Source organism: Mandrillus leucophaeus, unplaced genomic scaffold, assembly GCF_000951045.1.
Source record: "Mandrillus leucophaeus isolate KB7577 unplaced genomic scaffold, Mleu.le_1.0 Scaffold142, whole genome shotgun sequence".
In the NCBI taxonomy this organism is placed as follows: Eukaryota; Metazoa; Chordata; class Mammalia; order Primates; family Cercopithecidae; genus Mandrillus; species Mandrillus leucophaeus.
The window spans coordinates 4,185,316-4,209,235 of NW_012101388.1; the positions used below are offsets into that span (position 1 = coordinate 4,185,316).

Sequence of the window (23,920 nt, forward strand, 5' to 3'; positions counted from 1 at the left end):
TATGCTTTTGATGTCAAATCTAAGAACTCTTTGCCCAGCCCCAGATCCTAAGATTTCCATGTTTTTTCTAAAAGTTTTAGCTGGGTGCAGTGGTGTGCACCTGTGGTCCTGCTACTTGGGGAGGCTGATGCAGGATGATCACTTGAGCCCAGGAGTTTGAGGCTAGCTTGGGCAACATAGTCAGATGGAGCCCCGTCTCAACAAAATAAATAAGAATAAAAATTTTGTAGTTTTACATTTAATTCTGTAATCCATTTTTGAGTTAATTTTTGCAGGAAGTATTAAGTCAGGATTCTTTTAGGTGTATGCTTATGGATGTCTAGTTCCTCTAGCACCACTTCTTCAAAAGCCTGACTCGGTGCCATTGACTGACTTTTTGCATCATTTTCAAAAATCTCTTGGCTTTATTAGTATGGATTTATTTCTGGGAGGTTTTAAAAAGAATTCCACAAAAGTTGTCCATGTTTTTTAGAAGATGTGAAAAAGTAGAAAATGAAAAATCTGTGAAGTTTTATCAAAGATAAGCTCTGTTAAATTTCCTTCCCATCTTTTTCCTGTGCTTTTTTTTTTTTTGCTGTTGTTTCAAATAAATTCATGCTACATATAAAAAGTTGTGTCCTGCTTTTTAAAAATGCCCATTATTAGCACCTTCCATGTTATTACAAATATTTCTTAATATTATTTTAGTGATCCTTTGATATTCTGTTTTGTGGCATCCTTATGATTTAGGTTTCCAGGTTTTGTTTTTGTTATTTAAAAGACCTTTCTGATTAATATCTTTGCTCAGTAAACCTTTTAGTTAATTACTAGATTGAAACATATGAATGTTTTTCAGATTCTTGATATTTCATTGCCCCATTGCTTCTGAAGGGGTTTCACCCCATTTACATCTCCACTGTTGTTATATCTTTTAGATTAAAGCAGCATTTAATTTTTTAGAATTTCCCTAAATACTTGTTTAGTTTGAATTTTCAGATTCTGTGCTCTCTTCGGCAGCACATATACTAAAATTGTGAATTTTCAGATTCTATTATTTCTTGTTAGCCCTAAAATTAACTTTCGCTAAGTGAAAATTACATGTAAATGTTAGCGATTGGTACTAAAGTAATATTCAGTAACATTTATTCATATAACAAATGTAATTTGCATTTTATCAACTTGTAATTTATAATAAAATACAGTTGTGGGTTAGAGAAAGTGATTTTTTTAGTAGTTGTTTGTATTTTACTTATTTTTGTTTGTTTTCTTTAACAGCCCAGCAGGCTAAGAAGCTTAAAAAAAACAAACAAACAAACTTTCAATACAATTATTTACTTCAAATTTATGTTTAGGCTTTGATTTAAATGTTATTATTTTGCCTCCCTCAAACAGAAAGCGATAGATCTGGCTAGCAAAGCATCGCAGGAAGACAAGGCTGGGAACTACGAAGAAGCCCTTCAGCTCTATCAGCATGCGGTGCAGTATTTTCTTCATGTCGTGAAATGTGAGGCCGTCGGTTATGTTTTATTTAAAAACACGAAAAGAAAAATTTATTCTATTTCATATCTTAAAAATTGAAATATAATGCCAGCAAATTCTAAACTATCCATTTGTTAAAAAAAAATTTAAAAAAAAAAGTCCACTTTCTTTCTAGTGATTTTTAAGCAATGAGACTTAGCTAGCAAACGTGACAGCCATCATAGTTATTACTTTGTATACCGAAACATCTTAAAATGTAGTATGGTCAGAGGAAAATAGATTGGGAGACATTTTATTTGTGTCTTTACAGATATGTATTGCATGTTTACCATGTGGCAGGCACTAGGGATACAACAGAAAACAATGGATAAAACCCCAGCCTTCATGGCTTTTAAATGGAATGTAGTTGGATAATTGAAGATGTTCTTTTGAACTTCTCTCATTTATTTCTGAGGTTTTATGTTAAAGTGAAACTAAGAATGAGTCATAACCTGTAAACTATGTGGGGCTCATCCCATCTACTGCATGTGTTGCCAAAGTTCACACTGAGAACAGCTCTGACAGAGGCCTTCATGTAGTAAAATTATGACACTGGTATTACACAGAATGTGTGGGATTTCCATCACTTTACTCTTCTGAAATAAAGCTTTTGTAGACATTCATGGAAATGATTAATACTGCTTTCCTTCTCTTTGTCTTTCTTATAATTGGGTTTGTGGAAGACAAGCAACTTTGAACTATCTGCAAAAAATGTAAGGGAAGAGTGTGAAAGCTTCAGAATATTAAATAATTTCCTGTTAACATTAACTTAAAATACCCTGCTGTCTTGCTCAGATTGTTTCTGACTCAGACCCACTGTTGGTCTCCAACCCTGCTGGGGAAAGGGATAGAAAAGAGGTAATAATCATTGACTACGAAGAGTTAGAGATGCTCTTCTCTCCTTCTCCCAACATAGAATTTCCTTGTCTAAAAAATACATATTTAAGAGTTCAAACCTTTCTACACAGAATACTAATGGAAAAAAATCTCTCTCATTTCTCTTTAATAGATGAAGCACAGGGTGATAAAGCCAAGCAAAGTATCAGGGCAAAGTGTACAGAATATCTTGATAGAGCAGAAAAACTAAAGGAGTACCTGAAAAATAAAGAGAAAAAAGCACAGAAGCCAGTGAAAGAAGGACAGCCGAGTCCAGCAGATGAGAAGGGGTACGTGTTTAAAATTGTTCAATTTTATTGTGGCTTTTAGCTTTTGATTTGTGAAATAAATTTCTTTTGATTAAAACAGGTGTCAGCAAACTGTGGCTCATGGGCCAAAGCTGCCCAGCTGCCTGTTTTTGTAATAAGTTTTATCAGAACACAGTCTTGCCCAGTCTTTTACATATTGTTGTCTAGGGCTGCTTTCATGCCATGACAACAAAGTTGTGTGGTTGTATGGAGACTATATGGCCCACGAAACCTAAAATATTTACTTGTTTGGTCCTTTACAAAAAAAGTCTGCTGACGCCTAGTTTGCCAAGCTTAATGGATGATATTCCTCAAACATCGCTTCCTGACTGCCTGCCAGTAGTAGGGGAGAATGCTTGTAGGAACAGCACTCAGTTACCCTGTAGTCTTTAGCTAATATCGAAGCTTAAGATTATAGGAGTGACCTGAAAATTAAACCTTTGACCATATGGAAAAAATGAAAAGTAACTCCAACAATGTAAACTTTTTTCAGATATCTTATGCAAAATTTTTTGATGTGAATTTGTGTTAGATTTGCTTTATGTTGTCATTGTAAAGAAAACAACACAGCACAGCATAACTTATAAACATTGAAACCGATTTTTGACATGTCTTCTAGATGGGGGATGTATCACTTCTAGATGCAGAATTTGTTTATTCAGTACATGACATATGCATGCCAAGTTTGTGCTGAGCACTGGGAACATATTCTAACCACATCCTCTCTGACTCTCCTATTAATTGATGCCAGTAGTTCCAGGTAACACACCCTTAAGAAAATGAGACTCTGGGATGGAGTTATCGGGCCTGGTTGGGTTTGAAAGCAGGGAGGTTCTGCTCAGCTTTAGAGGATGCGGTTCTCATTGTTCATGGTATGCAGTGGCGCAAGTTACTGAAACGATACCCTGTGGTCACAAGGAATGAAGTGCCTTTTAGGCAGTACTTTGGGGCTTTGGCCTTTTAGAAGGACATGAGGAATATAAGAACCAGTGTTGACTTGGCTGCTTCAAACTAAGTGGCAGAGTTTGAAGGAAATGATAAGCTCAAGCTCAAGGTTTTATATTCTGTGTTCAAGATGTGATCGGGGAACTAGGGAGTTTCTGTGAGACCCTAACAACATTTTATCTTCTTCATCGATAACATTGACATAACAAAAATCAGATGATAGTCCAATGTGATGAATTATTGAATTTCAACTTAGGGTTTCTTACATGAAAGTGAGGACATTTAGTATAAAACAGGGACTGCAAACATGAAGTGAAAATACTGGGAAGAATTTAGTTGACCGTGACTGCCTGGGACCTCCAGCTCTCACTGAAACTCCCTTGACCGCAGAAGCTTCTCTTCCCTTGTCCATAGAAGCTCTTCTGGTCGTACTTGAAAATCCTGTAAGGATCTCTCTTGAGATAATTACCTGACAAGGTGATGCCGTTTTTCTCCTGTACTGAACAGCAGTCTTCATTTACAGTAGGACCCACTTTGGCTAATTTAAGCAAAAAGGGATGTATTATAGGTATTACCTTACAGAATAGTGGGGCCAGGGAATCAGACTTGGATCACAAGGAGAAATGGCTGACAGTACCAAGGTTGTTCAAGTAGGGATCCCACTGTTGCCAACAACTCTGCCAAGCACTGGTGGTGCTTGGGAGCAGGCAGTAAAACCTCTGCGCAGCTCCCTCAGCAGAACTAGTCTCCTTGTGAGTAGCCCCCACCTTCTTGGAAGCATTTAGGTCTCATGTGGAACCCTAGCTGCAAGGGAGATGAGAAACGGCAGTTTGTTTTTAATAAGGACAGCCTTTATAGTACTGGACAGCATGGTAGTAGGAGGTTAAAGTGAGTGTCAAGTGAATCTGTTTTGCAGTGTCTGCCTCACCCACGGCCCCACCATCCTATGATAACCAAGGCAATTCCATTTTGGCATAAAATATGTCATGCTTTTATCCCCCTTTATATGTTGTTGTTTTAAAAATGATATAATGCCTTATTTTTGGCTTTATCACTTTTATACTTAACATTGTATCAGGAACATCTTTCCAATAAACTATTTCCACATCACTTTTAAATGTTGCAATGTATCCTGTCATATCTAGTCCCTGTAATATGTTACTTTTTCCCTTTTTGCAAATGGTGTGTGTGTGATTATCCTTATGGTCAAATCCTTGAACTTTTCTAAAATTATTTCCTCAAGATAAATTCCTAGATATGAAATACGTTGATCGACCTACTTGTTCTTTGAGTGTAGTTCATTGTCCTCAAGAAGCTTCCTCTATCCTTTGGAACCCCCAGACTAAGGGTTGTAGACGTTTGTACCTTAGATAATTAGTGTTCCAGATTTTTTTTCCTCCTAATATGACCTCTTGTTCTAATTTATATCTTGCCCAGTCCTAATGTTTTTACTGTTGTTGTTTGCAACTCTCCTGTAATTCATCTTGAATCCTTCATGGAGTGATGTGTGGGGCATGCATTTATGAATTAATACATACCTAAATATGTCATGGGAATTTGGAGCTAGTTCCTGACTTCATTCTGGTCTTTTTGTCCCTTTCCTTTACATGATTCTCTATTGGTGATAACGTGCCTGCTTCCTATTTTATTTACTACGTTCTTTAAGTAAGCATAGCTTTTAATGTAAATGTCTGATTTTGCCACTTAAATTACAAATATTTCAGGTTATTTTTTCCTTCATTTTTGCCTTATTTGATAGCAATGAGTGATCATTTGAATATATTGAATTCTTTTTATTAGGAATGACAGTGATGGGGAAGGAGAATCTGATGATCCTGAAAAAAAGAAACTACAGAATCAACTTCAAGGTTGCTTTAGATTTCATTTTTAAATTTACTATCCTATTAAAAAGACTCAAAGTGAATTGTCTATTTGAATTGTCTTTGTTCTCCCTCTGTATTTAAATGAAGTTTAAGAGCTGGCTTTGGTTCCCAGTAGTCATGTGCTGGCTTTGTTTAGGGTGTGTTTTTAGGGTTTGCCCTCTAGGATCATGGTTTGGCCTTTTTTATATAGTAAAAGTTTTGTTGGCTTCATATCTGCTTTTAAAAGGCTCTCAGTCCACTTGCTCTTTGATTTTGTTTATTTGCCCCCTTTTAGAGAAGGTAGCATTTATACTCTTACACACTGCAAAATGTGATGGTATTAAAATTTACTACTGTGAGGGGCACAGAAGTTAGGACTTACACGTGGCTTTTATTGCCGTTGCTGTAGCTCACTTATTGATAGTTTATTTTGTTTCTTAACTGCTCTTCATCTGCTTTTCAGTGTTCCTGTTTACATTTAAGTGTTTAAGCTTTCTATGTTTACCTTCCACACCTGTGAACCCCTTTCATTCTGTTCTGCTATAGCGTAGTGGCATAACCGAGGGGACATAGATTTTTGGCTCCATTCAGGTCTTCATTCTGTTCAAGGGTCTGCCACTTAGAAACTTTATAATTGTGAGTGAGTGACTGAGCCTCTCAGAGTCAGAGTCCCTCATCTCTAAAATAGAAATAAGCAATAACTTCCTTTCAGGGCTTTTAAGATTAATGATAGTATAAAAACTACCTAATATATCTGACGAAGTCTAGGGACTCAATAAATGCTAGCTCTGTTTATCTAAAAAGGCATCTATTTGTTGGCTGGCTTTGTTCATTGCTGAGATTTGATTATTCTTTGAAATAAATTATCTAACAATTTTTCAGATTGAATTTTTTGCTCACCCAATGGTAGTATGTATTTTGTTCATTTGAATCTTATCAAATAGAATGCATAACTGGAAAGGATTTCCATTTTATAGGTTCAGACTTGGTTACTGAATAGTGAAAATACCTACCTTAACCAGACTTTTAGCCTTGCTATACTAGTGTCTTCGTTTTGGTAATATTTTTGTCTTGCCTACCCTACTGGGATGTCTAGGAAAACACTGTAGAATAATATGTTGACAACAGACCACGTAATGAGGATAGAAAACATCTTTAGGTGCCAACAACCTCAGTGGTAGGTGTCGTCCAGGAGCGAAAACTTGAGTTTACACTGCCATGTCCCCACCACCTGAAACTGCTGGCATGCACTGCCCACTCAGTTGGCATTTATTGGGTAACCCTGTGGTCTGTGCCAAGTGGCCTTATTCCAGTTGTAAAGCAAGATACTTTTTCTATCTGCTCTTTTGGTTTTGGTTTTGTTTCCCTGCCCCAGGTAAAAATCAGTTGTATATCTTTAATTTTGAAAAAGATACCTTTTTTTTCTTTTTTGTTTTTCTGAGACCGGCTCTCACTGTGTCACCCAGGCTGGAGTGCAGTGGCACGATCATGGCTCACTGCAGCCTCAAACTCCTGGGTTCCAGGGATTCTCCTACCTCAGCCTCATAAGTAGCTGGGAACACAGGCACACACAACCATGCCCAGCTAAGTTGATTTTTTTTTTGGTTTTTTAAGCGATGGGGTTTGGCCATGTTGCCCAGGCTGCTCTCAAACGCCCGAGCTCAACTGATTCGCCCACTTCAGCCTCCCACAGTGCTGGGATTACAGTTGTGAGCCACCGCTCTTGGCTGATACAACCAGTTTTTAATAGGGATTTCTCTAAATTCCATATCACTTATGATAAGGGCCAGCAATGTAAAACAAACAAACAAAAACCAAATACTTAAAACATTTAAATGAGGAAATGTATTTGAAATTTCGGGATGAAATAGAATGTGAAAGGAGTCCTAGCCTTTTATGTTTGAATATCCTTTTTTTTTTCTACTTTTTAATGGTTTGCTGCTGGATTTCATACTATTACATATTTTTTGAATTTTTCCTTGTTTTTTGAACAGTATTTTAAATCTTTTACCTCTGTTTTAGATTATGATATTAAGGGTATATTTGTTAAAATTAAGAATTGGTTTGTGATTTGAGTTTTCTGTTAGCTAATTTTATTCAGTGAATTTTTGTGATTAAATAATATACTAGTGTAATAAATAGTATAGTCAAAGACTGGATAAATTTATATCACTGAAGTACATTCCATTTGTTAGCATTTTTCAGTAGTCCTATCCCCCCATTTTTAGTTTTGCAAACCATGTCTAGTATGAGATTGTTGATCAGTAAACATTCCAAAGTCACCTTTTAACTTAAAAGTATTAGTTATATATGAAAACAAATCATGACATATTTTTAAAATTTATAGCAGAAAATCTTGAGTTAGTCGGATGGTGTACATATATAAAATAAGTTTACTTTTGTTTAACTGACATGAAATCCTAGGATTACTAATCTTAATGAAACATAAAAAAGACGAAGTGAATTTACTTTTTTCTTTATAGTAGTCTGAACTTTTGTAATACAAAATGCTTATGATTTCATTTAATTTTAATCTAGTAGCTGAAGATTTTCATAATTTAGGGAAGTTGCTGAGTAACTAGTCTTAGAGTAACAGATTATCTTTCCTAACAAGGAGAAACAATCAGTAGAACTGATTTCATAAAGTAATAGATTGTGTAAGTGGTGGTGTTCTGTTACACTTAAGACTACTAAGTGCATGCCATCTCAGAACAGGCTGCTTCATCTTTTATAGTGGAACAGTTTCCATATTCTAGAAAATTAGAAAAGCTTTCGATAAAAGAGAACTAGAAAATTTGTCAGTAGGCTGTATTAAAAGACGTCCTTCTTGGACTCATACTGCAGTAATTGCTTTGGCTTTTAAATATACGGCATTCAGAAGCTAAATCTTCCATGTAAGTTAACTTTGTTAATTAACGAAAGTTGTAAATAGATCTGTTTAGCAGCCAAATAGAAACTTCAGCAAATCTTAGGAAAATACTGCAAATCTGCAGGGGTATATTTTCTCTCTTTCCCATCATCTGCTTCCATTCCTTCCTTTCCTCTCCCCTTTTCCTTCTCCCTTCTGTCTATCTGCCTATCTTGAGTTAAATTTGTTAAGCATATTTTTTTTTTCAGTGGTTGAGAAGAGGATTAGATCCCCTTTTCTTTTGGTTAACAGGAGAAATGGTAGAACAAGTACTTTTGATACCCCAAAGTCAATGTATTCAAATATAACCAACTTACGGAACGTTTGGTGCTTTTCCAAACACTCTAATATTCATTATGTCATTTGATTTTTGCACCAACCTATCTAAGTAGTTTGGGCAGATGATATTATTTTCATTTCACAAATGAGGAAGCTGAAACAGAAGGGTAAAGAAACATGCCCCAGGTGATCTAGTCATCCACCTGGTTCCTAGTCCTATTGACTTCTCCCTAACACCTGCTTCCTCCTCACACTATTTCAAAAAGGTTGTTAGTACATAAAACTTTCCCAGACAATTTTATAATGCATTTCCTTAACATCATTATTTCATGTTTTTTTCTAACTTTGGTGAAATAGTCTTTCTTAATTTAAAGATAACATAATTTTTTGTAGGTGCCATTGTTATAGAACGACCAAATGTGAAATGGAGTGACGTTGCTGGACTTGAAGGAGCCAAAGAAGCACTGAAAGAGGCTGTGATACTGCCTATTAAATTTCCTCATCTTTTTACAGGTGACATAACTTTTAAATAATTTTATTTCATGAGTTTGTAAAAGTTCATTGATGACTGAGGCGAAGCATTGTCATTCTTGTCACTAATGAATTATCTTAAATAAATTGTGACTCTTAAAAGGTGGTGATTTATCTTTATACAAGATGTTTTATTTCTTATACATATCCATATTTGCTGTATATATATTGAAAAACAACCTAAATGTCAACCAGTAGGGTAATTCACCAACATGCAATAGAATACTATGCCCTCAGTAAAACAGAGTGTACATCTACATTAATAAATTGTAATCTGCATTGTATTTTATTGAAGAATGTCCACATCTATTACAAAGATCAAAAAGCAGTTATAAACTGAATAGTATGATTCCATGTTTGTTAAATGTGTATGCTGAGAAGTAAGTATAATTGGATTGACATAGAAATATTAATGTATGCCTAGGAGATAAGATTATAGGAGATTTTTACTTTTGACTCTCATCTGAATTTTTGCAGTGGTTATATATTATTTTTTTTGTTTTTTTGAGACGAAGTCTTGCTCTGTCACCCAGGCTGGAGTGCAGTGGTGCGATATCCGCTCACTGCAAGCTCTGCCTCCTGGGTTCACGCCATTCTCCTGCCTCAGCCTCCCGAGTAGCTGGGACTACAGGCGCGCGCCACCACGCCCAGCTCAATTTTTTGTATTTTTTAGTAGAGACGGGTTTCACCGTGTTAGCCAGGATGGTCTCGATCTCCTGACCTCGTGTTCCTCTCGCCTCGGCCTCCGAAAGTGCTGGGATTACAGGCGTGAGCCACCGCGCCTGGCCGGTTATGTATTAATTTTTAAAGAGTATTTCCATTTCTTAAAATGAGAGGTAAGAATCACTTAACAGCTTCAGAGGAAGTGCATATCCTCTAGTAGCAAAACAACATTTTATTATCACTGTGAAGAGAATATTGCTGACCTACCATCTGGGGAAACTTACAGGTTCTAGTTCCAGCAGTAAGTGATATGTCTGTGCTAAACCATTCCTTTATATTATCCTTCTTGTGACTGATAGTCTGTGTCTGTAATATGGCCACACCCACAATCTGACGGTCAGACAGAGGTTTTCCTTTTATAAACATGTTGGTTTATGTCAACGGCAAATCTGTAATGTAGGCCTCAGACTGAGCAGTCCAGACAGTCATGTCATATAGAGCAGTGATGAAGAGCAAAAAGCCAGTAGGTCACGCACTGTCCACCTAACTTCAAGGTGTAGTTTACAACCCAACTTCAGGAGTATGAAACTAACAGCATAAAAGTTGACATCGTAATCCTAGAAAAGCACAAAAATATGGTTGAACTCATTTTATGGTATATTACTTATACCAGTTTTTCTCAAACATAAGTCATTTATGTATCATCTTCATGAATTTTTCCATATATGTGTACCATTACTTTTTCTTTGCTTATTTTTTTGGAACAGTATTTTTACTGGAGTATAGCATAAATATACAGAGACATACAGGAGCCCCTGGGTGTTGGGCTTCCTTAGTTATCACAAAGCAAGCATGCCAGTGTCATCAACCAGATCCAGAAATAACAGCATTGCTAGGGACCTGGCAGGAGCCTTCTGCCTCATTCCTCCCCAGAGGTCATCTCTCTCTCAACTTTTAACACCAGAGATTATTTTGCCTGTATTTGAACTTTAAATCATCTCACATATTTTCACTTAGTAACGTTATTGAAAAGGCTTTGTGCCTATTATAAGTGAAAAAAGTGTTTTCCTAATACACGTTAAAAAATTAAAAAGTGTATACCACCTAAAAGTATTTCATGTTATACCAGTGGTATATGTACCATACTTAGACACTAATTTGTAAATGTATACATTTGAAATAAGAAAATGAAATTCAAGTAATAGTTGCTTTCATAACAGTTAAGTGAAATAGTATTACTCATCTGCATATCATCCTTTTGCAGATACTGTGTATACAGCCATAGTTTGCACCTAGCAGTTTTTTGTTTGTTTGTTTTTTTCTTTTCTTGAGACAGAGTTTCACTCTTGTTGCCCAGGCTGGAATGTAATGGCGAGGTCTTGGCTCACTGCAACCTCCACTTCCCGAGTTCAAACAATTGTCCTGCCTCAGCCTCCCTGGTATTTGGGATTACAGGCATCTGCCACCACACCCAGCTAATTTTTGTATTTTTACTAGAGTCGGAGTTTCACCATGTTGGCCACGCTTGTCCCGAGCTCCTGACCTCAGGTGATCCGCCCGTCTCGGCCTCTCAAAGTGCTGGGATTACATACGTGAGCCACTGTGCCCAGCCATAGTTTTTTAAATGTATGTTTGATAATTTACTGCCAGCTGTAACCCAGCCTGTTTTATTTTAGGCAGAATTATAATTGCTCATTAGCAAAATTGAGGCAGAAAGAGTTGATGTATTCACTGGTTATATTTTGGCAAAACTAGGATTTAAGGTAGTATCACCTTTTTGTTACCCAACCATGGAAGTCTGCTACCTAGATGGGCGCGGTGGCTCACGCCTGTAATTCCAGCATTTTGGGAGGCTGAAGTAGGCGGATCACCTGAGGTCAGGTGTTCAAGACTGATCAACATGGTGAAACCCCATCTCTACTAAAATACAAAAACTAGCCAAGCATAGTGGCGGACGCCTGTAATTTCAGCTACTTGGGAGGCTGAGGCAGGAGAATCACTTGAAACCAGGAGGCAGAGGTTGCAGTGAGCCGAGATAGCACCATTGCACTCCACCCTGGGCAACAAGAGTGAGACTCCGTCTCAAAAAAAATAAAAGGAAGTCTGCTACCTATAACACTAACCTGTGCTTTCCTGTGGAATCAAGATTCAGCAGAAACTCATAAGTCATCCAAACTTTGTTAGGTTCACTTTTCTAAAGAGCATAAATATTGAAAGAAAATCTCTTCCAGCTGCCCATTTTTTACGGGTATAGTTTTTGTACAATATTCTGGTATCAAACTGTGCACACAGTGGATGATCAGAAAGTACCTTTTCACTAAACTCTTTTCCCCTATTAGACTCCATGCAGGGCAGCAATCCTTTTGCCTGTGCACATGTTATGGTTTTGATACATCCTGGTTGAATGAATGAGCAAACAAATGTACTTCCTGTTAGAAGGCTTATGTTATGTAAGTGTGTTTTTGATAAAGTAGTCTCTAGAAGAAACAAAATACATTTAAGACATACCTTAGATTGATTTATTTTTAAAATATTGTTTTAATCCTTACAGGTTTAGAGTGAAAATCTTTTCAGAGTATTCCTCCGTATAGATGATGTCAGTGGTAACTGCAATTAAGTGTTAAAATTCTTGTGACATTTTTCTAAATGTAAATTTTAGGCAAGAGAACACCTTGGAGGGGAATCCTATTATTTGGGCCGCCTGGAACAGGAAAGTCCTACTTAGCCAAAGCTGTAGCAACAGAAGCCAACAACTCAACATTTTTTTCAATATCTTCCTCTGATCTTGTTTCTAAGTGGCTAGGTGAAAGTGAAAAGTAAGTAGTAAATCAATTTTTAAAGTTTTTTCTTTGCCTGTAATTACTGTATCAGTCCTTAATAGATTTCTTACATCATTCATAGATATTCAGAGAAGTGATGTAATGTAAGTACTCAGTTCTCTGTCAAATCAGTCTCTAATCTAGAATTTATTTTGTGGGAAAAGATAGCATATATGTACAACCTAGTAAATCAAAGTGAGTTATCCAGTTGTAGCATTCTTATTTTCTGTACCTGAAACATGATTAGGCTTTTTAATCTACACAGTTCTTGTAATATTGATACATTGCTTTGTTTTACTCTTTTACTATTTTTTAGACACTTAAAGTTTTCATTTATTTTTAGACTGGTTAAGAATTTATTCCAACTTGCCAGAGAGAACAAGCCCTCCATTATCTTCATTGATGAAATTGATTCTCTATGTGGTTCAAGAAGTGAAAACGAAAGTGAAGCCGCACGTAGAATTAAGACGGAGTTCCTAGTGCAAATGCAAGGTAGTGTTACTAATTTTTTTTTTTTTTTTTTGAGACAGAGTCTCACTCTGTCGCCAGGCTGGAGTGCAGTGGCGCAATCTCGGCTCACTGCAACCTCCACCTCCCGGGTTCAAGCGATTCTCCTGCCTCAGCCTCCTGAGTAGCTGGGATTACAGGCACACATCACCACGCCTGGCTAATTTAATGTTACTAATTTTTAAAGTCGTCTTTGTTTATTTTATAACAGTTTTTATAACAGTAATAAAAAATTCAAGCAGAATTTCTCCATTCTAACAAACTGTTTCATTTTGCCATGTTTCATTCCGTTGTCTTCCATATGCATACATGATTTTTACTCAGTTGTAATTATCTTGTAGGACTCACTGACATAAATAGAAAAGAGTTTTAATATATTCATTTATAGTGTACCAGCAGCAACTTCAGTAAAAGTAATATGTAGACTTCAAATGAAATCTTTCAAGAAATATTTCGAAATGAATGTTAATAGTATTTGTCCACAGTCTGGGAGATTTGATGCTTACATTTGCATCATCCTGCATCATAGTGAATTTGGATCATATTGCTGTAAGGTGATATTTGATTAAATACAGTTTTTTTTCAAAGACCCTCAAGATGAGGCACTTTAATGCTAAAGCACCACATTTCTTAACAGAATATATGGAAGAGGTTTAAAGAACAGCAAAATGACAAATTAATTAAAGCATTACCTATTTTAATGCAGGGGTTGGTGTAGACAATGATGGAATTTTGGTTCTGGGAGCTACAAATATACCCTGGGTTCTGGATTCTGCCATTAGGCGAAGGTAGGATAATACAGTAAATGTCTTATTTCTCACCGCAGATGTAACAAGTAGATGATAATTCCCTTTTTGTCATGTGAGGAGGCATTCTAACAACTTTTCAAAAGATTTGTAGTGTACTCTAACCCTGTCGCTCCCCTGCCTTGAGGGGGAGAAGGGTGCTTATTTGCTTGTTTGTTTCCCTATTTTATCAAATATACAAGATTTCCACATACTTGAGTCTTTCATATTAGAAAATATATTACATAATGCTTACCTTTCATTCTGATTAAGTTTGGTGGGCACTGATGCTTCAAAAATTTACAAACATAGTTTGACAATTCAGTAAAAACCATTCATATAAAATTTTAGCAAAATGGCAATTCTATAAGTCAGAGTCAGATAACCAGGTAAGAGTCGGAGTCTCGCTCTGTTGCCAGGCTGAAGTGCAGTGGCGCAATCTCGGCTTACTGCAACCTCCACCTCCCAGGTTCAAGCGATTCTCCTGCCTCAGCCTCCTGAGTAGCTGGGACTACAGGCACGCACCACCACGCCCAGCTAATTTTTCTATTTTTAGTAGAGACGGGGTTTCCCCATGTTGGCCAGGATGGTCTCCATCTCTTGACCTCGTGATCCACCCACCTCGGCCTACCAGAGTGCTAGGATTACGGATGTGAACCACCACACCCGGCCAAGATTTTTTTTTTTTTTTTTTGAAGTGAAAAATGTATGTCAGGCCAGGTGCGGTGGCTCGTGCCTGTAATCCCAGCACTTTGGGAGGCCGAGGTAGGCAGATTGCCTGAGCTCAGGAGTTCAAAACCACCCTGGGCAACATGGTGAAACTCTGTCTCTACTAAAATCCAAAAAAATTACCTGGGCATGGTGGCACACACCTGTCTGTAGTTCCAGCTACTTGGGAAGCTGAGGTGGGAGAATCGCTTGAGCCCAGGAGGCGGAGGTTGCAGTGAGCCAACATTGTGCCACTGCACTACCAGCTTGGGCAACAGAGTGAGACTCCATCTCAAAAATAAAATATGTGTGTGTGTGTATATATCTATCTAATTTTTAAGTTGAAAATAAAACTTCAGCTCTAGGAAAGGCATATGGACTCCTCACTTTTCACTCTTCACAGTTCCCTAGTACATTCATTTATTTTGTATGGTAAAAATTAGCACTTCAGTTTTTGCCACTTTTATCCCATTCACTTGATGATTTGCCAACATGCTAGCTTACCATCCAGTACCAAGAAAGGAAATGTGCAGGGTATTTTTGGAAAATTGCCTTATTCTGCACCCATCTCTAGGGGCAATGGAAACTTAAAATTCTTTTCATTGCCACAGAGAGTTACCTGGAGGAAAAACAGTCTGCTCAGACCACTTAAATTATCCCTCATCGCTGCTTCTCTATCTCCAAATACATCCTAAGAAGGCAAGCAAAATTATTGTTAATGAAACATAGTGTTTATTTTTTATAATATAGGATTGTTTGTTCTGGATGTATTCATTAAAGTGGACATTTTGTGTAATGTATATCCTATAAGATTGTGAGTTAATTCTATTTTGAATGTAGAGAATTACTGTGTCATCTCTACTCCTATTTTATATTGTTAATCATTAGTCCCTTGATCAAGAGTTCACAGTACAATTTTGTGGGAAACTGTAATCCTGTAGGACCTCTTTTTATTTCATGAATTCCAGACATATGAACACTGTGGCCAAAATAACCCAAAAATCATGCGCGAAATATTCAACCACTCCAAACTGGCTCCCGGGCTATTTTGATTTTATTTGTTTGTTTTTAATGTGTTCTGGATGTTCTCCCTTGAACCGAAATATATATGTTTAACCTTGGCACATACACGCCCACTTAGTGTCTGTTTCTCCTTGCAAATATCCTAATTTTCAATTAAATATTTTCTTGATGTAATTTCTCTTTTAAGATTTGAGAAACGAATTTATATTCCTTTGCCGGAACCCCATGCCCGAGCAGCAATGTTTAAACTGCACCTGGGGACCACTCAGAACAGTCTCACGGAAGCAGACTTTCGGGAACTTGGGAAGAAAACAGATGGTTATTCAGGGGCAGATATAAGTATCATTGTACGTGATGCACTTATGCAGCCTGTTAGGAAAGTACAGTCAGCTACTCATTTTAAAAAGGTAAGTCATTTTCATCTATCCTTTCCTATCTTTTTTTTTTTTTTTTTTGAGACAGTCTCACTCTGTTGCCCAGGCTGGAGTGCAGTGGCACTATCTTGGCTCTCTGCAACCTCCACCTCCCAGGTTCAAGCGATTCTCGTGCCTTAGCCTCCTGCGTAACTGGGATTACAGGCGTGTGCCACCATGTCTGGCTAATTTTTTGTATTTTTAGTTGAGACGGGGTTTCACCATGTTGACCAGGCTCGTTTCAAACTCCTGGCTCCAGATGATCCACCCACCTCAGCCTCCCAAAGGCGTGAGCCACTGCACCTGGCCCCTTTCCTATATTTTTAAAATCAAGTTTCAAGACCATCATTGGTTTGTCTTCAAAGAATTTGGGAGGGTTTCAGTGTTGTATAATAATACAATAAGTGGGTTTACATAATAGACATATTTCTATGTCACTGAAACAAGTGCTTCAATAAAGTTTATTAGCCATTATTGGCTGGGTGCAATGGCTCACACCTGTAATCCTAGCACTTTAGGAGGCCGGAGTGGGCAGATCTCTTGAGCTCAGGAGTTCGAGACCAGCCCCAGGCAACACGGCAAAACCCCGTTTCTATAAAAAATAGAAAAATTACCTAGATGTGGTGGCGCGCTCCGGTAGTCCCAGCTACTTGGGAGGCTGAAGTGGGAGAATCACTTGAGCCCAGGAGGTGGAGGTTGCAGTGAGCCGAGATTGCACCAGTGAACTCCAGCCTGGGTGACATAGTGAGAGCCTGTCTTAAAAAAAGAAAAAAAAGAAAAGACCTTATTAATCATCCTAATGTGTTTTAAATTTTCCTGTGAAATGAGCTTTGAAGTATTTGTGTATTATTTTGATATAAGTATAGAAACTTAAATGTATAGATGTCAGGCTGCTTCTGACACATCTAGAATATTTTTGAGCAGAATCTGGTGCATTTATACCTCATAAAGTAAAACTAATAATAGCTAATATCTTTTATATATTCACATGCCTGGCACTGTGTTCTATCTTTTATTGTTTCATTTGGTCTTCACAAAAACAACAAGAGGTACACGTAGCCAGCCACCTACTGGTGGTTAGTCTTGGACTTCGGTGCTAACACAGTAGCTAGAGTGGTTCACATGTGATTTGTCTGGAGGTGAGGTTTCCGAATCCGAAATCTCAACCGTTCTGCTATCCTGCCCCTCCTGTGTTCTGTTTTGTCTGCAAGAACAAGTTAAGCATCTATGGCTGAGATAAAGTTTTATAAAAAGACTATGGTCTTGAGATACCCAGTTTGAGTAACAGTGTACTGAGTCATCTGGACCAACCCTTTTGCTGTGAACAGCAGTATCCAGCATTACTCATGAACATAGATGTGGAATACTATCGCAAACCTAATCTCATAATGTATGTCAAGACTAATATGACTAAGTCACATATGTATGTTTATCATATACCACAATAAGATTTTTTAGGTTAACAAGCTTGAATTAAAATCTGAATTTGAAACGTGGCACCATTTACTTGTTATACCTTTTTGAGCGAATTCTATTACTTCTTGAAGGCTCATTTTTATCATCTCTAAAATGGGGATGATCATGCTATTTTGAAGTCCTTTCTGATAATGAAGTGATATAATACTTATAAAACACCAGTCGTGATACTGCAGATGCCCAGTGAATATTACTCATCCACCCTTCTTCAGCCATTTCATTACCGAAATACTGTTAAGTTTATGCCACAGCCATTATGTTTTCTCTTAAATTCTCTTTGCCATTTAGAAACTATAAATGCATAGGAACTCAGTCCTTTCCTACTCAGAATTTATCACTCGATTCTGCATATTACTGCCTGAGTGAGCTCACATGACGCTGAAGCCAGGTCCTTGTTAGTGGGATGAAGATAACACAGCCAGATGAGGTTTACCTCTGCGACTGGGGATCACCAGCTGCAGCAGACCTCTCATCGGCTCCATCCTTTACTTCTTTTAAAGCTGATTATTTCAATTAACAATAAGATTCCCTGTTTATTTTTTGCATTTACTAGTATTTTATTTCTAAAATACTAATCTGGGCCCAGCGGTACATCAGAAAGTAGAGCAGTCAAAAGAGACAAAAATCCCTGACCTCATGCAGCTAAAATATTAGTGAGTAAAGACAGACAATAAAATACACATAATAAGGTGAGAGCGTGTATTTCTTCACACCTACACCAATCCTGAGATAGTATTTAAAGTCGATCATTGTGAAACAGATGTGAAAGTGCCCCCAAGTTGGCTGGGCGTGGTGGCTCACGCCTGTAATCCCACCACTTTGGGAGGCTGAGGTGGGCAGATCATGAGGTCAGGGGTTTAAGACCAGCCTGGCCATCATGGTGAAACCCTGTCTCTACTAAAAATACAAAAATTATCTGGGCGTGGTGGCGGGTACCTATAATCCCAGATACTCAGGAGGCTGAGGCAGGAGAATTGCTTGAACCCTGGAGGCGGAGGTTGCAGTGAGCCAAGATTGCGCCACTGCCCTCCAGCCTGGGCGACAGAGCGAGACTCTGTCAAAAAAAAAAAGAAAGTGCCCCCAAGTTGATGCAGACTATTGCCATCTAAATGTTTCCATGTGACTATGTCACAAAGATTCTTTTTCTGGATATTGTTAAAACTGAAGTTGTGGCCGGGCACAGTGGCTCACACCTGTAATCCCAGCACTTTAGGAGGCTGAGGCAGGCAGATCATGAGGTCAGGAGATCAAGACCATCCTGGCTAACGTGGTGAAACCCCATCTCTACTAAAAATACAAAAAAAATATATTAGCCGGGTGTGGTGGCGGGCACCTGTAGTCCCAGCTACTCGGGAAGCTGAAGTAGGAGAATGGCGTGAACCCAGGAGGCGGAGCTTACAGTGAGCCGAGATCGCATCACTGTACTCCACGCTGGGCGACAGAGTGAGACTCTGTCTCAAAACAAAACAAAACAAAACAAAAAAAACTTAAGTTGTACATGATAAAATGGCATTGATACTGCATTTAACATATAATTTTGCACTTAGATTTGAGAGCATTTTTGTTGAAAGATACAGATTCAATAGTTTCATACTAAAGTTCCAAATATTACAGAAGTTTCTCAGCTATAGAGCAACTTCTGAGAATTTTTTAATGTATCTGTTTTTGGTCTCTGAGATTACTACCACTTATTAAGCACTGGAGGGGTAAAAGAGAAAGCTTAGACACAGGTAACTATTTCTTTTTTTTTTTTTTTTAACTTCTATGTGTGATCATATAAGTAATTTATTGTAGGAAATTTCAAAATACAGAAAAGCATCAAGAAAAAAAGTAAAAGCAGCTGGGTGCGGTGGCTCACTCCTGTAATCCCAGCACTTTGGGACGCTGAGGTGGGCGGATCGTGAGGTCAGGAGATTGAGACCATCGTGGCCAACATGGTGAAACCCTGTCTCTCCTAAAAGTAAAAAAAAAAATTAGCTGGGTGTGGTGGCGCGTGCCTGTAATCCCAGCTACTCGGGAGGCTGAGGCACAAGAATCACTTGAACCCGGGAGGCGGAGGTTACAGTGAGCCGACATCGCGCCACTTCACTCCAGCCTGCTGACAGAGCGAGACACCCTTTCAAAAAAAAAAATTAAAAGCAACCAAAATCTATCCTATTATCCAGGGGATAACTACTTTTTGTTGTATATTCTTAATTTTTTTTTTCCAAAAGTAAACATTAAATATACAAAACTATTATACATTTTAACTTTCCTGATAATGGATTAAATCTTAATGTTCAATTTTGTTTCAAATAAATATTTCAGATTACTGTTTATTTCAGGTTCGCGGACCTTCCCGAGCTGATCCTAACCATCTTGTAGATGATCTGCTAACACCTTGCTCTCCAGGTGACCCTGGTGCCATTGAAATGACATGGATGGATGTCCCTGGAGATAAACTTTTGGAGCCAGTTGTTTCCATGGTTTGAAATTTTGTTTGTTTTTAAGAAAAATTTTAAAACATTATAATTTTCAGTTACATAATATTTGCTGGAAAATCTTACTATTAAACAGGTGTATTTTAATACTGTTGACTCACATTAGAAATTATAAAGTTAATTGAACTTAAAATATAAAAAGTAATTATTTTTAAACTATTTTCTTGGGTTTTGAGGAAACTTTAAGTGAAAAAGCTATTTTTTAAAGCACAAGATTCTGACTTTACAGGTCTTACAGCTAGAATATCTCCAAAATGCTCATATATAGTATAATTATTGCCAAAACCTAACTAAAAAAATAGGATTGGTGAAATTTTTTTTTCCTTGCATCTCAGGTTTTTTTAAATAACTAGAAGTTGCCTGTAATCCCAACACTTTGGGAGGCCAAGGCGGGCAGACCACTTGAGGCCAGGAGTTTGAAACCAGCCTGGCCAACCTGGCGAAATGCTGTCTCTCCTAAAAATACAAAAATTAGCTGGGCAGTGTGGCACATACCTGTAATCCAGCTGCTCGGTTGAGGCAGGAGAATCACACAAACCAGGGAGGCAGAGGTTGCAGTGAGCTGAGATTGCGCGACTGCACTCCAGCCTGGGTGACAGAGTGAGACTCTGTCTCAAAAAAAAAAAAACAAAAAAAACAGGGCTGGGCAAGGCGGCTCACGCCTGTAATCCCAACACTTTCGGAGGCCAAGGCGAACTGTTCACAAATTTAGGAGATTGAGACCATCCTGGATAACACGGTGAAACCCCGTCTCTACTAAAAATACAAAAAAATTAGCCAGGTGTGGTGGCATGCACGTGTAGTCCCAGCTACTCGGGAGGCTGAGGCAGGATAATAGCTTGAACCCAGGAGGCGGAGGTTGCAGTGAGCCGAGATCACGCAACAGAGCGAGACTCTGTCTCAAAAAAAAAAAAACAAAAAAAACTAATGTTCATATCATCATATTTATAGTGTTTTCTAGTTCACTTTTCAAAGGTCCATAGAAAGTTTAAATAATGTAGTTCTATTTTTATTTTTAAAAATTACAGTTACATATTTTATATTGGAGGAATTAATATGAGACTTATTTTGTAAGGCGTGTTATTTTTAGGGAACTTGGGGTGATTGAAAAGTTGATTACTTATGGAAGAACATTCTCAGTTTTCAGAATTTTCTGTCAGTTTCAGATCTTTAAGGACTTTTAATGGCGGGTTTAATAGTAACTTCCAGAGGAGAAACTTTTACCTGATACATAGACATACATGTAAATGTGTGCACGCCTATATATTTGTGTGTGAACCAACCATAATGCTTATCTGAGAAGTTACTCAGAAACCCCTTTTGTTTTAATCCTTGGTATATTATTTTTTATTTTTTGTACTTTGTTCAACTTTGAAGAATTTTTAGTGACTTAGAGTAGTCCTCTTTATTATTTTTCGTATCATTTTACAGGAGTCTTGGCTTAGAAGTTAGTTTTTTAATGAATCTCTGATATTAGCATATTTTTCTAACCATTTCAATCTTAATTGTAACTATGGTAAAATTCTGGTTAGTTGATTTTTCATAAAATGGTATTCTGCTTCACTTACGTGTAAGTGAATGATATTTTCCTTTTGAACTATACTTAGAAAACTGATCTCTTGTTTAAGAAAAAGAGATAAGGCCAGAAATTAGATCATGAACATCTTTGGAGGCCTTGATCCTCAGACTAAGAGGAATGTCCTTCTGATAATGGGGAGCCATTTGATCAATGCAGGGGAAGAAAGTGTAAGTTTCTACACAAAGTAATAACATGATCAAAGATCTGTGAAAGAATAGGGGCCGGGTGCGGTGGCTCACGCCTGTAATCCCAACATTTTGCAAGGCAGAAGCAGGCGGATCACCTGAGGTCAGGAGTTCGAGACCAGCCTGACCAACAGTGAAACCCCATCTCTACTAAAAATACAAAAATTAGCCAGTCATGGTGGCAGGTGCCTGTAATCCCAGCTACTTCGAGGCTGAGGCAGGAGAATTGCTTGAACCTAGGAGGCAGAGGTTGCAGTGAGCCAAGATCACACCACTGCACTCCAGCCTGAGCAACAGAGTGAGACTCTGACTCAAAAAAAAGAACAGGGAGTTTATTGTCAGTATCTTATGGTAGACGGCAAATATTCATATTTAAACTTAGGTTAAAGTTCATAACAATAATGATAATATGACGGTTTTTTATTTTGTTAACTCTATTATTAATATCCTCCCTGCCCTTCTTTTTCCCTGACAGTCGGATATGTTGCGGTCACTATCTAACACAAAACCTACAGTCAATGAACATGACTTGTTGAAATTAAAGAAGTTTACAGAAGATTTTGGTCAAGAAGGCTAAACCAAAGACAAGGAAGATGCTTACTCATATGTATTCTTTCTTTCATAGATATTTTTGTCTATTTTGGATCGCATTGATTGTTTCCAGTAAAACACTTTTACCACAGGGAAATACACATCTCACTTCAGAATTCCATTAGGTTTTATATTGTACTTTTCCTCCATTACTTATTAAATACTTCTATTAACAAAATGTACAAAACAACAGGTTATGAGGAAATGAGCGATATATGAATGGCAAAAAATAGAAATTACCCAGTAGAAAGGATGTCAGAAATTGATTGACATACAAATATTTAAAATTTTTATGAATAGTGGTCTTTGCAAAGAGCATTTATCTTTTTTTTTACTAAAATGATATAGGGTTTATTTTATATTTTCAAAAAAATTGTTAAACATTCTTATCAATGTAAAATTTACGTTATTAAAAAATTACAAATGATAGAATCTTTACTCTCAGGGATGGGCAATAAAACAGCAAAGAGCATTGTGATTGGGTTTGAAAGATTTTGAATTATAGACAGTGCTCTTACTGGTTTTTAATAAGTTGATATTTTTTTCTGTGTAGATTTAAATAATTTCTTTAAAATAAGTAAGCTTTGACTGGGCGTGGTGGCTCATGCCTGTAATCCCAGCACTTTGGGAGGCCAAGACGGGTGGATCACCTGAGGCCAGGAGTTCAAGACAGCCTGACCAACATGGTGAAATGCTGTCTCTACTAAAAATATAAAAATTAGCTGGGCATGATGGCGGGTGCCTGTAATCCCAGCTACTCAGGAGCCTGAGGCGGGAGAATCACTTGAACCTGGGAGGCGGAGGTTGCAGTGAGCCGAGATCGCACCATTGCACTCCCTGGGCGACTGAACGAAACTCTGTCTCAAAAAAACAACAACAGTAAGCTTTTATATTTAATTAAATGATACCTTTCACTGTGCAATCTCAAGAGGAAGATTTTCTAAATTAGACATTGTCTTTACCTTAAATAAGAAAATTGTCTATTTCAGTGTCTTTTTGTAGCAAGATTGACCAAAACAGGTGGTAAGTGTGTAATTTTTAACTGTCATGAAATACTGTAATGCTAGTAAGGAAATGGTCTCCCTTTAGATTATGGGAAGTTTCTTGTCTGTGATATGGGGTGTCTGTGTACATATATGTATATTTCCTTTTTTAATACAGGATAATAATATGGGGTCTTGTCCTTCACCTTTTAAGTTCAGGGAGCAGTTTGTCCTGACCACACATATGTTATCAGTGTAATGCTTTATGAAGCTTTAGAAATGAGCTCATGACTCATTAAAAAATAAACATGATACTATTTTAATATTTTCAAATAAATAATCTGAGGATGTGTTTCATACTTTAGCATCAGCGCTAAGTTGTGCCTTGTAGATTTGCATTGTCTATACATGCAAAAGACTATTAAGTTAGAATGAAGTAGACTCCTTAATTACTATGAAATTCTATCTTGCAAATGCTCTAGAATAACTTGCATTTTAAAGT

General features: G+C 37.5%; 1 protein-coding gene across 1 annotated transcript in view; it reads left to right on the plus strand.

The window, feature by feature from the left end:
* Positions 1–23,145, plus strand: part of VPS4B (vacuolar protein sorting 4 homolog B (S. cerevisiae)) — a 35,319-nt gene extending 12,174 nt beyond the window's left edge. The window contains exons 2-11 of the mRNA XM_011974169.1: positions 1,372–1,483; positions 2,507–2,663; positions 5,427–5,494; positions 9,069–9,188; positions 12,529–12,685; positions 13,032–13,180; positions 13,902–13,983; positions 15,899–16,118; positions 19,925–20,065; positions 22,320–23,145. Coding sequence (XP_011829559.1) covers positions 1,372–1,483; positions 2,507–2,663; positions 5,427–5,494; positions 9,069–9,188; positions 12,529–12,685; positions 13,032–13,180; positions 13,902–13,983; positions 15,899–16,118; positions 19,925–20,065; positions 22,320–22,421 — 1,308 coding nt within the window. The 3' untranslated portion in view covers positions 22,422–23,145. The remainder of the gene's footprint in view (positions 1–1,371; positions 1,484–2,506; positions 2,664–5,426; positions 5,495–9,068; positions 9,189–12,528; positions 12,686–13,031; positions 13,181–13,901; positions 13,984–15,898; positions 16,119–19,924; positions 20,066–22,319) is intronic.
* Positions 23,146–23,920: the final 775 nt, after the last annotated feature.